Source organism: Pyxicephalus adspersus, chromosome 7, assembly GCF_032062135.1.
Source record: "Pyxicephalus adspersus chromosome 7, UCB_Pads_2.0, whole genome shotgun sequence".
Classification (NCBI taxonomy): Eukaryota; Metazoa; Chordata; class Amphibia; order Anura; family Pyxicephalidae; genus Pyxicephalus; species Pyxicephalus adspersus.
The window spans coordinates 22,446,663-22,459,581 of NC_092864.1; the positions used below are offsets into that span (position 1 = coordinate 22,446,663).

The following is a 12,919-nucleotide window of genomic DNA, read 5'->3' on the forward strand; positions in this document are numbered from 1 at the left end:
AAGTTCTCTGTAGTCACATTGCCCCCACAGTACCCAAAAAAACTAAAGAATATGTCCAGCAATGTGTTAAATTTGTGCCACAAAGAATTACAGTATGTGTTGAAGTCCACATGTAAGGAAACAAGTGAATTTAATTGTTTCCACTTGGGTGATGATCAGTATTCTGATTTATTTTGTGTTTGAGCATGACCATAACCCCTGCAAAGATGTTGGAAAAAGGTAAGAATACTATCCATTTCCCCACAGGATCTAATTAGCACTTTTATACATTGAAAAAAAAAGATGGGGAACACATTGCATAGGTGGACTTCGCCTAAAGTTTAAGGTTTACTGCCATAGTAGATTGTTTGGGAATATTTCACATCAGCCAATTTTCTGTTAGTTTGTTTGTCTGCAATTAAATAATTAAAGGTACACCCAAACCTTACTAAAAAAAGTATTCTGTACCTTTCTTGTTAAAACATCTGCAAAATGTTCCTGGACAAGGAAATAGTGTTTTGAAGGTTTCTGAGAATGGTTCCACTACCTCTCACAGATTTTTTTGCATAAAAAAGCTTAGGAAGTATGGACTTTAGGACACAGGCAAGAAAGTGATTTTCCATTAAGAGATAGATTAAACATTTACAGTATCTGCAAGTAATAGTATTACATCCTAATGTCACTACACACTGCATTGGCTGCCTTCATTGTCTGAAACAAAAAAAGAAATTACATACATACATATATGATGTACATATATACATATGTGAGTGTGTGGCTCCTTGTATGTCACAACTATTAAAGAGTGAGAAAAAAAAAGTGGGAATTTATTTGGTTTATGTGAGGACCATTGAAGAGGAGAAGAGCACCACTGTTACTGAATGCAGGGACTAGGGCCTGCATCCTTTGCATGCAAAATAGAACCCTAAAGACGTTTATGGGTCTGGGAGAAAGATAAATCCACTGGACTCAAGAAGACAGAATTTCTATAGAGTTCTGTATATGCACAGAAGGCACACTGGTCACAGGTAAAAATGGCTGAGAGGGGAAAAGTAGGGTGGGCTTGGTTAGTGCAATGGAGGGGTAGGGGTGGTAAGGAGACCAATTGGGTTCAGGAGCTGTCTAGAAAAGCAAAGCTAATGTAGTGGTTTTCACAGGTGTAATTCAGAGGACTGCCACTAGATGGCACCAATAGCTCATACATCAGGGGTCCCCAACCCCCCAAAGCTGCAGCCATCTGACAGCTGGGTCGTGAGAGCATAGAGACCCACTCAGTGAACGGCTACAGCAGTGGTCCCCAACCTGTGGTCCGCAGACCATGTTATCGTATGCATCGCAGGCTCAGGACGGTGGGCGGGTTGTGTTTCTCTCATCGCAGGTCTGAGCCTGCGGGCAGGTTCTGGCATGGGGGGGGGCATCACCTGTCACATCAGGGATTATGATGTCACTCTGGTTTCCTGACACAGGGCTCCCCGCGTATGTGCGGTCCGGTGTCGGTAGATTTAGTGGTCTGTGACGTTCAAATGGTTGGGGACCAATGTCATACAGTGTTAGTTTTTAATACAAGATCAATGCAGATCCCAGGACTCCTCACTTTCTCCATCAGCCTGTGTATAGCCCACAATGGAGGATCCATCCAGGGATCACTTGAGTGTGGAGACAGCAGCGATGCTGAAGGATAAATGGATGGATCATCCATGGTGGGCGCATATACACAGTGCTGAATCCTTATAGGGGCGTTTCCAGATTTCAAATAAGCTCCCCATCCACATGGTGTCTATCATGCTTTCGCCATGGCCTGCCCACCTGACTCTGCCTGTGTTTAATTCCTATGAAGTACCCCTTGCACTCTGCACCTAACATGTCCCTGTCACCCAGTATCTTTACCCCTTAACCCCTCTGCATCACTTACACTAAACCTCCCTGCCTTCTAGCACCCCAGTCACTGAACCCCAACATAACAAACATTACACATTTCTGCCATCCCACAACCCAGCTACTACATATTCCATCACAGTTTTCCCTGTCCCTTCTCTCTAATATCACCTGCAGAGACATGAAGAGAGGAGGAGAAATCTGTGCCAGGAGTTTGTGGGCTCTCTGGTCACTTTTCTTTTGGGGACACTCACAATGCATCCTGTAGATGTTGTGGACCTAAGGGGCAGTTATATTGGAAGGAAGCAATCACATCACCCCCTGACCTGCAGAAAATGTCTGCAAAGCACAAACAGTATTTGTTATGTGATATGTAGGTGACAAACCTGTTCTATTCATTGAAACAGATCAGCACATATTGTTCCTTTTAAGTCTCCTGGACTGAGCTTTTATTTTTAAAGGCAATCGTGATCAACAGAGCTGTATTCCAAGATGCCAGGGAGCTCAGCCATATATCTAAAGAGATTAAATATAAACTTGATTGGATTAAACAAATATTCTGGCAATGATCAGGGGTTCTCTTTTACTAAAGGTGTAAAATGATCACCTAGCCCAGTGAAGTTCTGTTTACTAAAATACTAAATACTAAATCCAGGTAAAATATTGCATCTGATTGAAGTGATCAGAGCTAAATAAACATACCAACTTTATGTTGTCAGAATGTACTAGATATCTGTACATTTGCTGGGGCCTGACTCAAATTAACCTGTTAGGCCCTAATAACCATTAGGAGTTATCAATCAATTGACAATTGCAGAGACACGTCAAACTTTGAGCCCAACGAGTTTGGGCTTCTCTAAGCAACTAACTAAATGTTAAAATAAAGCCAATCGATTCCTACAATGAAAATGTTTTTATTTTTTAGTTATTCAAGAAAAACAGTTCAAACTGATCTTTATGGTCATCAAGGGGAAGCTGAACTTGCAACCAGAGGCGGACATAGGGAGGTGCAAAGTGGGCCACTCCACCTGGACCCTAAATCTATTCAGTGTGGGAGTTCCAAATCAGTTCTGCATAGGGGCCTATTGTTGGCTATGCCCGCCACTGACAGCAACATGATCCCGGGTACGCAAGAGAGCATTTTAAAAACAAGTATTGTGGACTAATTAAGTAAAAATTAGACACAAATTAAAAACCACAGTAATCAACCAGTTGAATAAAATAGCCAGAATTTTAGGATCTGGACCTCAAGTTATTATAAAATGAAAAGATATTCAAGGACTGAAGTAACTGATTTGCCTGGGGTAATGTGATTTTCAAAGGGGGTTCTACTTGCACAGTCCAAGGCCCTTCTTAAAGAATGAAGCAAATACTAACAGACAGCATGGTGGGCTCAGTGGTTAGCCCTCCCACCTTTGCAGCGCTAGGTCCCAGGTTTGAATCTCAGCCAGGACACTATCTGCATGGAGTTTGCAGGTTCTCCCTGTTTATATGGGTTTCCTCCCACATTCCAAAAATATGCATTTAGGTTATTTGGCTTAGACTGCATTCAACACATAGGACTAGGTAGGGACATTAGATTGTGAGCTCCTTTGAGGTACAGCTAGAGACATGACTATGGACTTTGTACAGCGCTGCATAATATGTTGGCACTATATAAATACTGTCTAATAATAAAGAGAATTAATATTTGTTTAGGAGAAGTTTCTGTCTTTTCTGTAACATTAAACATAGAGTGATTATAATTCACCTGTATGTAGATGATAAACGAATATTTTTTCAGTCCTATAAATTGTTATATTATATATTAGGCTATATTAGAATAAGCAAATAGTAACAGAACTAATACTTGCACAATTAAAAAAAATATTTTTGGTACAAATACAATGTCAGCTCATATCAAACCAAGCTAAAGTAAATTTGTACTATAAGGTTTTGCAGTCATTGACAACCTCTGTCTGTGAATGCTATTTGTTATGCTGACACTCTATAATCCTTAAATCAATGGTCATGCATGCAGATCATCAATGGCAACCTGTTTTGTCTCAAGACAAATTGCATTTAAATATGCCAAGTAAAAGACACTCTTATTCATAAAGGAAAATATTATGGTAAAAATGAATTTTTGGTTGCTTTTAAATAAACTCTCCTTGCAACCTAAATACTTTAGTTCAATTATTAATGGTTAGACCTCCACCTAGTGGTAAAACGTGGTAATGAAAACTCTGGCATAATATTGGAAAATAATTGTGAGAAATTAGCCTAATAACCTCATTATATATGTTTTCTGAAGATCAGGTGTTTAATGAAAAAACTGTGAAAAAAACTTATCAGAGCCTTTAATATTTGTATTCACACAGGTTGAGTAATAAATGTCTCAGGAATGTGGATCAACTAAATGTTTCAATTTCTACAAAAAAATAGTGAGATATGGGGAGAGGTTCAGAAAGCATTTCTCTATATTTCCTTGTGTATGTTCCCGCCTATTATAATTACCATTAGGTTGTCATATTTCCACCCTATTCAAGTTTTCTGATTTTTTTTTACTATATTCCCTATCTTATGCTTTTAATTTATAGTACTCACCCGTGTTGCAATAAAACTGTAGTCTATATCTGAAATGCAACGTTACCGGTAATTTATAAAGGGGTAATTCTAAAATAATATCATGTGTTTTATTCTATCTCTTTGTACATTCCAATACCCTACTATTTTATAATTATTATTTACTACCTTATTATTTATTAATTACTATTTTTTTTTTTGCTGCTTTTTACTGTTAACCAGTACTCCCTATCCATTTCCAGATTGGTACGCAGACCTTTTCTGACTCGGCCAGTGCCTGTTGCTGCCAGAACAATGGCTTGTGTAGCCGTGAAATTGAACCTCCTGCTTAGCTTAGCAATGACAGCCTGGTGTAAAGAGTGTAATAGGATAGTAATAGGATAGCATGTGGCAGAGATATAATGTAATAGTGGTATAAAGTAAGCAAGGTAAGTGTCCTGTGGGGTCATAGGTGAGAAGTGTAATGGAGGAGAGTAATGGTCAGAGAGGTGATCAGTGGCAAAGAATTGCCTATAGGGGTGAGTACAGCAGATACATCTGGATCCCTAAAGGTGATCATTGGTGGAGAAAGGGTTCAGTGGTTATTATTGATGGAGAAGGGGTGCATAAGTGATCACTGGTGCAGGAAAAGTACATAGGTAAGCAGTGGACAAGATATGCAGAAGTGAGTGATGGAGTCTCTAACAATTTCAATAAAGCTCTTTTGAAGGATAGCTGTACTTAGTACACTTAGAACTTAGTACAGTTATCCTGTTTCCCCCCTCCCCTGCCTTTAAATAACTTACTCTCCCACACATTCATAGCAACCAAGATCCCAGCAGCCACAGTCCCTTTTCTTTGTTTACATCTACATTCCCTAGAATGAATTATGGTTTTATTAACCCTATCACCAAATACCTTTAACGTCACTGCTTTACAAATGGGAACAAAATAGGATATTTACTTGAATTGAAAGAAATATGTTTACTGTTTGTGTGTTTGCTTTATTAATATCTTGCCATTGTTATACAAAATATATTTTATGGTATCTTGCTCAATGAGTTTTGTCTTTTTAGAAATGTTCCAAAAAAGACAAATGACAAAATGAGCTATGTGGGTCTGCTACAGTGTTTATCGGTCTTTTTACTACAGGGGAAGACTTAAAATGATGTTCAGGTCTCAGGGAAACCTATTTATTGGGGGTCAGTGGGAGAAGAAAAATCTTACATTGGTGACCAGTGGGAAAATGTCTCCTTAAGGATCTTTAGGATAATGCTACTGGCCATTCTAAGTGGCTTTATCCCAGGAGCGATCATGAATCATCAAATCTGAGATCAGTCAGGCACAATCTGAGGAACCGGAAGCAAGCCTTGAAGGAACCCTGGTTGGGAATAGCTGATATACTATAAGGAGCTAGACTGTGAAAGCACATTATGGCATCATATTCAATTTCTAGATGTAAGGAAACATTCTTCCTTTAACATTTTATACAATTTAAAATTTTAACTTTCTGGAGCTTTTCTTCCAGCACCAACAAAGTTTAAATGTAGCTTACAGACTATTTAAAGGGAACCTGTGCTGAAAGAATGATGGCGGCTACCTTTTTTTCAGTATTGTCATAATAATCATGGTTTTATATACTTAGCTGACTTGGAACAAGAATACCAACTAGAATTTAGACTTTACTGGCTGCATGTACAGATCATTGACCTAAATCCACAATTAGAAGTCAAGTATGGAGTTCCATTCCAACTATCAGTACACAATTGTATGAATGTCCAACTCTTCTTTATTTAAATATATAACCCAAGAATGTAAAGAGCAGCTCTGACTACAATATTGACCTCCTTTCCAATGCTATTCCTACTTGTTCTCGTTTCCTCTCAACATTTGTATATTATATTTGGGTTTTTTATTGCTGTTTCCCCAGTAAGGGGAATTACACTCTGTAACTGTCCTACTAACCAATATCACCAAGAAAGTGATGAGTAGCCACAAGGGAAGAAATTTTCCAGAGGAAACACTTGTTCCAAAGTTACAGTTAGGTCCATAAATATTGGGACAAAGACAACTTTTTTCTAATTTGGTTCTGTACATTACCACAAATAATTTTAAATGAATTAACTCAGATGCAGTTGAACTTGCAGACTTTCAGCTTTAATTCAGTGGGTTGAACAAAAAGATTGCATAAAAATATGAGGAAGCTTTTTTTTACACAATCACTTCATTTCAGGGGCTCAAAAGTAATTGGACAATTGACTCAAAGGCAATTTCATTGGCTAGTGTAGGCGATTCCCTCATTATGTATTTATCAATTAAGCAGATAAAAGACCTCCAGTTGATTTGGGGGGGTGCTTGTATGTGGAAGATTTTTGACCACATGCGGTCAAAGGAGCTCTCCATGCAGGTGAAACAAGCCATCTTTAAGCTGCAAAAACAGAAAAAACCCATCAGAGAAATTGCTACAATATTAGGAGTGGCAAAATCTACAGTTTGGTACATTATAAAGGGCATCCTAAAATTCCAGCACAGTTCAGGAAAAACTTTCTTTGGACAGATGAAACCGAGATCAACCTTTACCAGAATGATGGCAAGAAAAAAGTATGGAGAAGACGCAGAACAGCTCATGATCCAAAGCATACCACATCATCTGTAAAACATGGCGGAGGCAGTGTGATGACTTGGGCATACATGGCTGCCAGTGGCACTGGGACACTAGTGTTTATCCATGATGTGACACAGGACAGAAGCAGCTGAATGAATTCTGAGGTGTTCAGAGACATACTGTGTGCTCAAATCCAGCTAAATGCAGTCACATTGATTGGGAGGCGTTTCATAATACAGATGGACAATGACCCAAAACATACAGCCAAAGCAATCCAGGAGTTTATTAAAGCAAAGAAGTGGAATATTCTTGAATGGCCAAGTCAGTCAACATGACCACGTAAGTGATACCAAATACATTGGGAGAATGCAATACACCTAGTTGGCCATATCCAAATACTAGACCACTAAGGAATAATGAGGTCCTTGTACTGGATGGTAAATAGCCTGCTCATATATGAGTGAGCTATTTTCTATCCCTATACAGGACCAGACCACTAGGGGGCATGAAAAGGTCCTTGTACTGGATTGGAAAAAGCCTGCTCACACTGAAAAAGGGTAAATCTGTATGTCTCATCAGAAAAAAAGTAAATCCTCATAAAAGACTTGTGAACAAGAGAGTAGAATGTAAAATCCTTTGAAGGTCTCTAACCTTGTGGGACAGAGGCATGGCATACTGGTGGCTGGACGTCAATTAGGCTGATCTAGAAATACATTAAAGTCTCCTCTTAAGACACAAACCCCCTCTAAGAATCATGATAGGTGTCGAAGTGCTGTCTCCAAAAATTGGAGTTGGGGATAATTAGGGGCATAAACTGATGCATATGTAACCAAAATAGAACCAATGGCTCCTTTCAGAAAAAATCACTTCATCACTAACATCAGCATCCTAATTGGTCTGACCATTGATTTTCTTTTCTTTTTCCATTTGCCCGCTGTGTTTAGAGAGTACAACATTCGTTACCCTGGGTCTGGCGTCAGACATGGACCCAAGGTCTGCCAGTTATGGTATCGGTCTGTGAGTTTGGATAACTTACTTTTCCTAAAGTTTGTTTCTTGTGGAAAGGCAATTTGTACCTTTTGTTAGCATAAATCGCACAAAAGAGCAGTCCACTTTTCAGGAATATTTTACCCCTTGGTATTAGGGGGAGTATAATTAAATGGGTCATGGGGGAAGAATAAATCAATATATCAATAAAATAAGGGGAGGGATAAGAGAATGGGGGGAGTAGGTGCAGAAGCAAAAACAGAACTGCCTAAAATGCGAGAGGAAGGACTAAGCAAAGAGAAAAGAATCAAAAAAGGAAGAATATAAAACTTGTAATAGTAAGTATCTAAATGTAGGGAATTCCCTTAATTCCCAACAATCAAAGGGACCTACCTACTTGGGGGAGTTATTTAGCAATTACTAGGGTAAGGAGGCGTGCCCACCCTGTGGGGCAGAAACCCTACATTAGACAATCAAAAATAAAGAACAGACTCGCCCCTAAAGTTCAAGCCTGATACAGTAGTAGGAGTGGGGAACATCAGAGATTCACATCAAAAATATATATTAAGCAACTATAAACAAAAAAACAATATAAGTACTAGTGTTGGTGCAACTGTTCAGTCTCAGACAGGGGAGGTCTAAAAGATCTCCCTGCCATAACAGTATCATATCATATTGGAAGACAGTATTCATCATCAGTAAATGAGAGTAAGCAAGCAGTAGCAAACTGTATGGCATTCAGTAGTATCCAGATGGAAAAAGGTTCAGTCTTTATACAAGAAGTGGGGCATTAGTTTGTCACACTAAGTAGGGATCATTACACCCAGTACAGACTATTCTCAGGCTTCCACATAGTGATGAGGATGACCCCATTTGTATGTAGAATGACAGTACTTAAGTCAAGTAGCAGGCAGATCTTCAGTGTGCCTGGACATATCTAGCAGTAGGTGGATTTGAGCGCCATCAAAATCAAATAAGGCTTCAAGCCATGCTTTTCACATATTAGTTACAGCAAAAACAGTGAACTCTACAGATCACATCACTGGGCATAGCAGATGACTGTGACATGGAGTCAGGGACCCGATGTACCTAATCCCCAGTGCTGTTGTCAGGGGTTTATCCAATAGGATTTTGAAGATGGCAGTGATGGTGGAATTCAGATCCGAAGATGAGGTAGCCTCTGGCTGGCCTCCAACCCTGATATTATTTCTGCAATTGTGGTAGAGGCAATATTGGCTTGTTTCCTGGGCAAGCTCCACGTTTTAAAGACTAAGGCCCTGGGTCTCTACACCACAAAAATAAGTTCGGGGAAGAAAAAAAGTTAATTAAATCACAACACATGAATTTTTAATTAAAAAAAAAACAGAACATACAGTACTTTCTCACAGAATCTGGGTATATATAAGTCTGAAATGATGGTGTTGTCTACCTTGCTTTTTCATTTGTCTATTTTTATTTTTCTGGGGGGAACAAAATGAGTGCACCCCATCACCTGTCTCCCCCTCCTGTACCCCCATATTACCCTGCAATAACACAGTATATAAAGCAGCTGTCCCCATCCTTCCATATCCCCCTGGAACAATACTAGTTCACCCCATCACCTGTCTGACACTCCCATCACCCCCATCCCATCCTGCAATAAAAGCAATGCATTCCAATCACCTAACATTCTCTGCACTCCCCAAATCCCCCTGCAATGTCAGTGCCTCCTTCAGTTGTCTCCCTTATATCCCCTACATAACTACTAGTGCGCCCTATAATAAGGGTATGACAGCCTGTAATATATTAATCACACAGACACATTGCTGTTTTGCTGTGAGGAGAGCAAAAATCCATTTTCTCTGCCTCAACTGCAGTTTCCCGGACTTGAAGTTTGATCCGTGAAGCCCCGCCCACTTCCGGTTCCCTGGTTTCAGTCACTTCCGGGTCCTTGTAGTGGATGTGAACTAACCTCTGCCATACAACATGTCGACTGCTATGAACTTTGGGACAAAAAATTTTAAACCTCGACCTCCAGAGAAAGGAGCATTTCCTCTGGATCACTTTGGTGAGCTTTACGGGAAGGGTTGCTTGGACTGTCAATAAAGTTATTAATTAAATAGTGTGATAGTTCTATAGAGCTTTGTATAGATTGATGAAATAGAAAGTAAATACAGAGCTTCAGGTAATATTAGTATTATTAGTAAACAGGATTTATATAGTGCAAACATATAACCCAGCGCTGTACATTAAATAGGTGTTGTAAATGCAGACAGATACAGACAGTGACACAGAAGGAGGAGAGGACCCTGCCCGAAGAGCTTACAATCTAGGAGGTGCTAGATAAACTCCTCATTAGTATTCATGACTCACTATGGTAATATATGGAGCATGTATATGTGGATGTAAATCATGTTCTGATGACGGGATACAGTGACATTTGCTGGTGCAGATTATTATTAAATATTATTAAACAGGATTTATATAGCGCCAACTTATAACGCAGAGCTGTACATTAAATAGGGTTTGCAAATGACAGACGGATACAGACAGTGACACAGGAAGAGGAATATATATATTATTAATCGGAAATGGGTCCAAATAGATGTGAATGTATATGTGCACTTAGCCATTAAAGCGGATGTGACACATTTTTTTCTGAGCTACTGTTGATACTACAGATCAGCTACCCAGGGTGTTTGCATGTCAGGTCAGGATATCTGGGATGCAGTTTTGGCCGAGTTTCTTGGATGAGTTATAGCCCCTAAATCATACGTCTCACTATTGACCCTTCACTTCAGTAGGTGGGAAACCTGGAGTAAAAGTAAAGCCTGGGTTTGGGAATGTCTGTGGAATATATAAGCTGTAAGCTAGCATGAGATTTGGGATGCCCTAGCTATGGAAGAGAAAAGCGAACCTGTGCACCTTGCACCTTTAGATCCATTGCACTGCTGCCTAAGAAATGTTTTGCTCTCCTGTTTCAAACTTCACAACAATTAATTTTTTCATATACAGGTTGTTTTAGATTTCCGGCATAGATTTCGGAGCACATTTTTAAATTTACCCTGGAGGTTTTCCGGAGGCGCTGTTTATGTTTTAATGGCGCTGTACTCCAGAATCCAGCTTTTCAATGACTTCCCCCTATAGCCCCGCTCTGTAGTCTTGTTGTCAGATATTATCATCCTCTTCTAAAATTCTCCATCCAGCAATTATTTACTGCACCGAAGAGCTCTTGTGTGACCTTAGCTTAACCTTCTGCTTTTACAAAAAAAGTGCAGACTTGTAAGAGATTAGCAGCGTGCAGTGTTCTCTGCAGCCCATTTTAGCTGGGAGCACCACCCGGCACACTTTAGTAACCACCTGGCTATTTTTGGGTGGTTACTATAGAGTTGGGTCACAATAACAGAGCTACCACTCGCATACAATTTCTAACCACCCAGCTTAAAAAATATTCTGGATTGAACACTGAACGGTGAATGTTTTTGTCTACTTTTTTTGTGAAGTTTAACTAATTTATTTTGATTACTTAAACTTGTTTTCTCTACAGGTGAATGTAAACCTTTTAAAGAGATGTTTATGAAGTGTTTACGGGAAAACTCATTTCAAAGTAGTCTGTGCAGAGAAGAATCAAAGGAATATTTGGAATGTAGAATGGAAAGGTTTGTGCATACTAAGTGTTTACATACTTAAAATTAAAAAAAGCAGGAGATTTCTTGATCTAATCACATGATCAAATATGCAAATGCAGAGGATGTGATCATCAAACCAGATGCAATGGAATTCTAGAGTGATTGTTTGTTCAGTCAAGTATTTGGGTTTCTTTCACTTGTATGTTCTAAGACAGTGGTCTCCAACCAGTGGTCCGGTCCGCCAGAAAATTTTGGTTGTCCACAGAAAAAGTTGGACATTATTTGCCATTTGTATATGTATAGTTTTATATTTTAAAGTTTTATTAATAAAGAAACAAAAATTATATTCTAATAAATTCTTAAATTCTGAATAACAATTTTCGCCTTTTTATTGCACTAAATTCACAAACTGTACTAGAGACGGAAAAACAAGGGAGGCGCAGTGTGACGTCAGTGTACTATTAAGTTGTATGAGGCAACCGTTGCCGAGCCATACGCTTCAGTATTGTTTCCGCCATTACAACAGTCACCCTGCCCTGCGAATACTGACTCTCATCTAATTGTTTTATTTAATTTGTTTATTTCTCAGATGCTCTATGACCTTAACAGTGTATTTTCTTTAACTGTTACATTTAATGGCATCAAGTAGTTTGACTCTGATAACTATCATTTCTTGTTTGGTCTTAGATTCGAATGAAATAAACCCATAATGAGTGAGAAAAAGCAAACAAATATTAGTAAAACCAAAGATAATGCAACTAATGAAAATAGTAACAATAGTAATACTTCACTTATCCGTGAGCTGATCAATGAATCAGAGCCTCCACACTCCATTAGGAATATCATTATTTTACAAATGTATTTATCGTTTTAAAAAATGTTCATATTAATGGTCCACGGTGTTTAAAATCATGAATTTAGTGGTCCAAAAGGTTGGTAACTGCTGTTCTAAGAGGTGTATGGGTGGTGGTGGTAGAGAAGGAGGGAAACATTTCTAAGGCTATCTTTTTGCATTTTGTTAAACTTTGCAGTCATCAGTTAACCTTCATTCATCTGTGTTTTACATGGAGGTAGCTGCGGGGAAATTTTGTATGTCGGAACAGATCCTAAAATCAGCATCCCTAAAATGCAAATCTGATTCGCTAATATGAATATCTTTGCTATCATGTGATAACTTTTATAGTCTTCATCTATGTGGGCATTAAGATTTGTGATGTGAAGCCAGTCCAAGTGCCCTCATCAAATAGCCAATTCATGTTTAAGACAAGATCTCTTTAGATGACTTTTTGCATTTGGCATTTGATGGGAGTCACCCCTGACA

General features: G+C 38.9%; 1 protein-coding gene across 1 annotated transcript in view; it reads left to right on the forward strand.

Moving 5' to 3' along the window:
* COX19 (cytochrome c oxidase assembly factor COX19) overlaps positions 1 to 12,919 on the forward strand; it is a gene marked incomplete in the record, with an annotated part of 71,277 nt that overhangs the window by 57,613 nt on the left and 745 nt on the right. Inside the window, 2 exon segments of the mRNA XM_072417819.1 lie at positions 9,847 to 10,037; positions 11,517 to 11,628. Coding sequence (XP_072273920.1) covers positions 9,956 to 10,037; positions 11,517 to 11,628 — 194 coding nt within the window.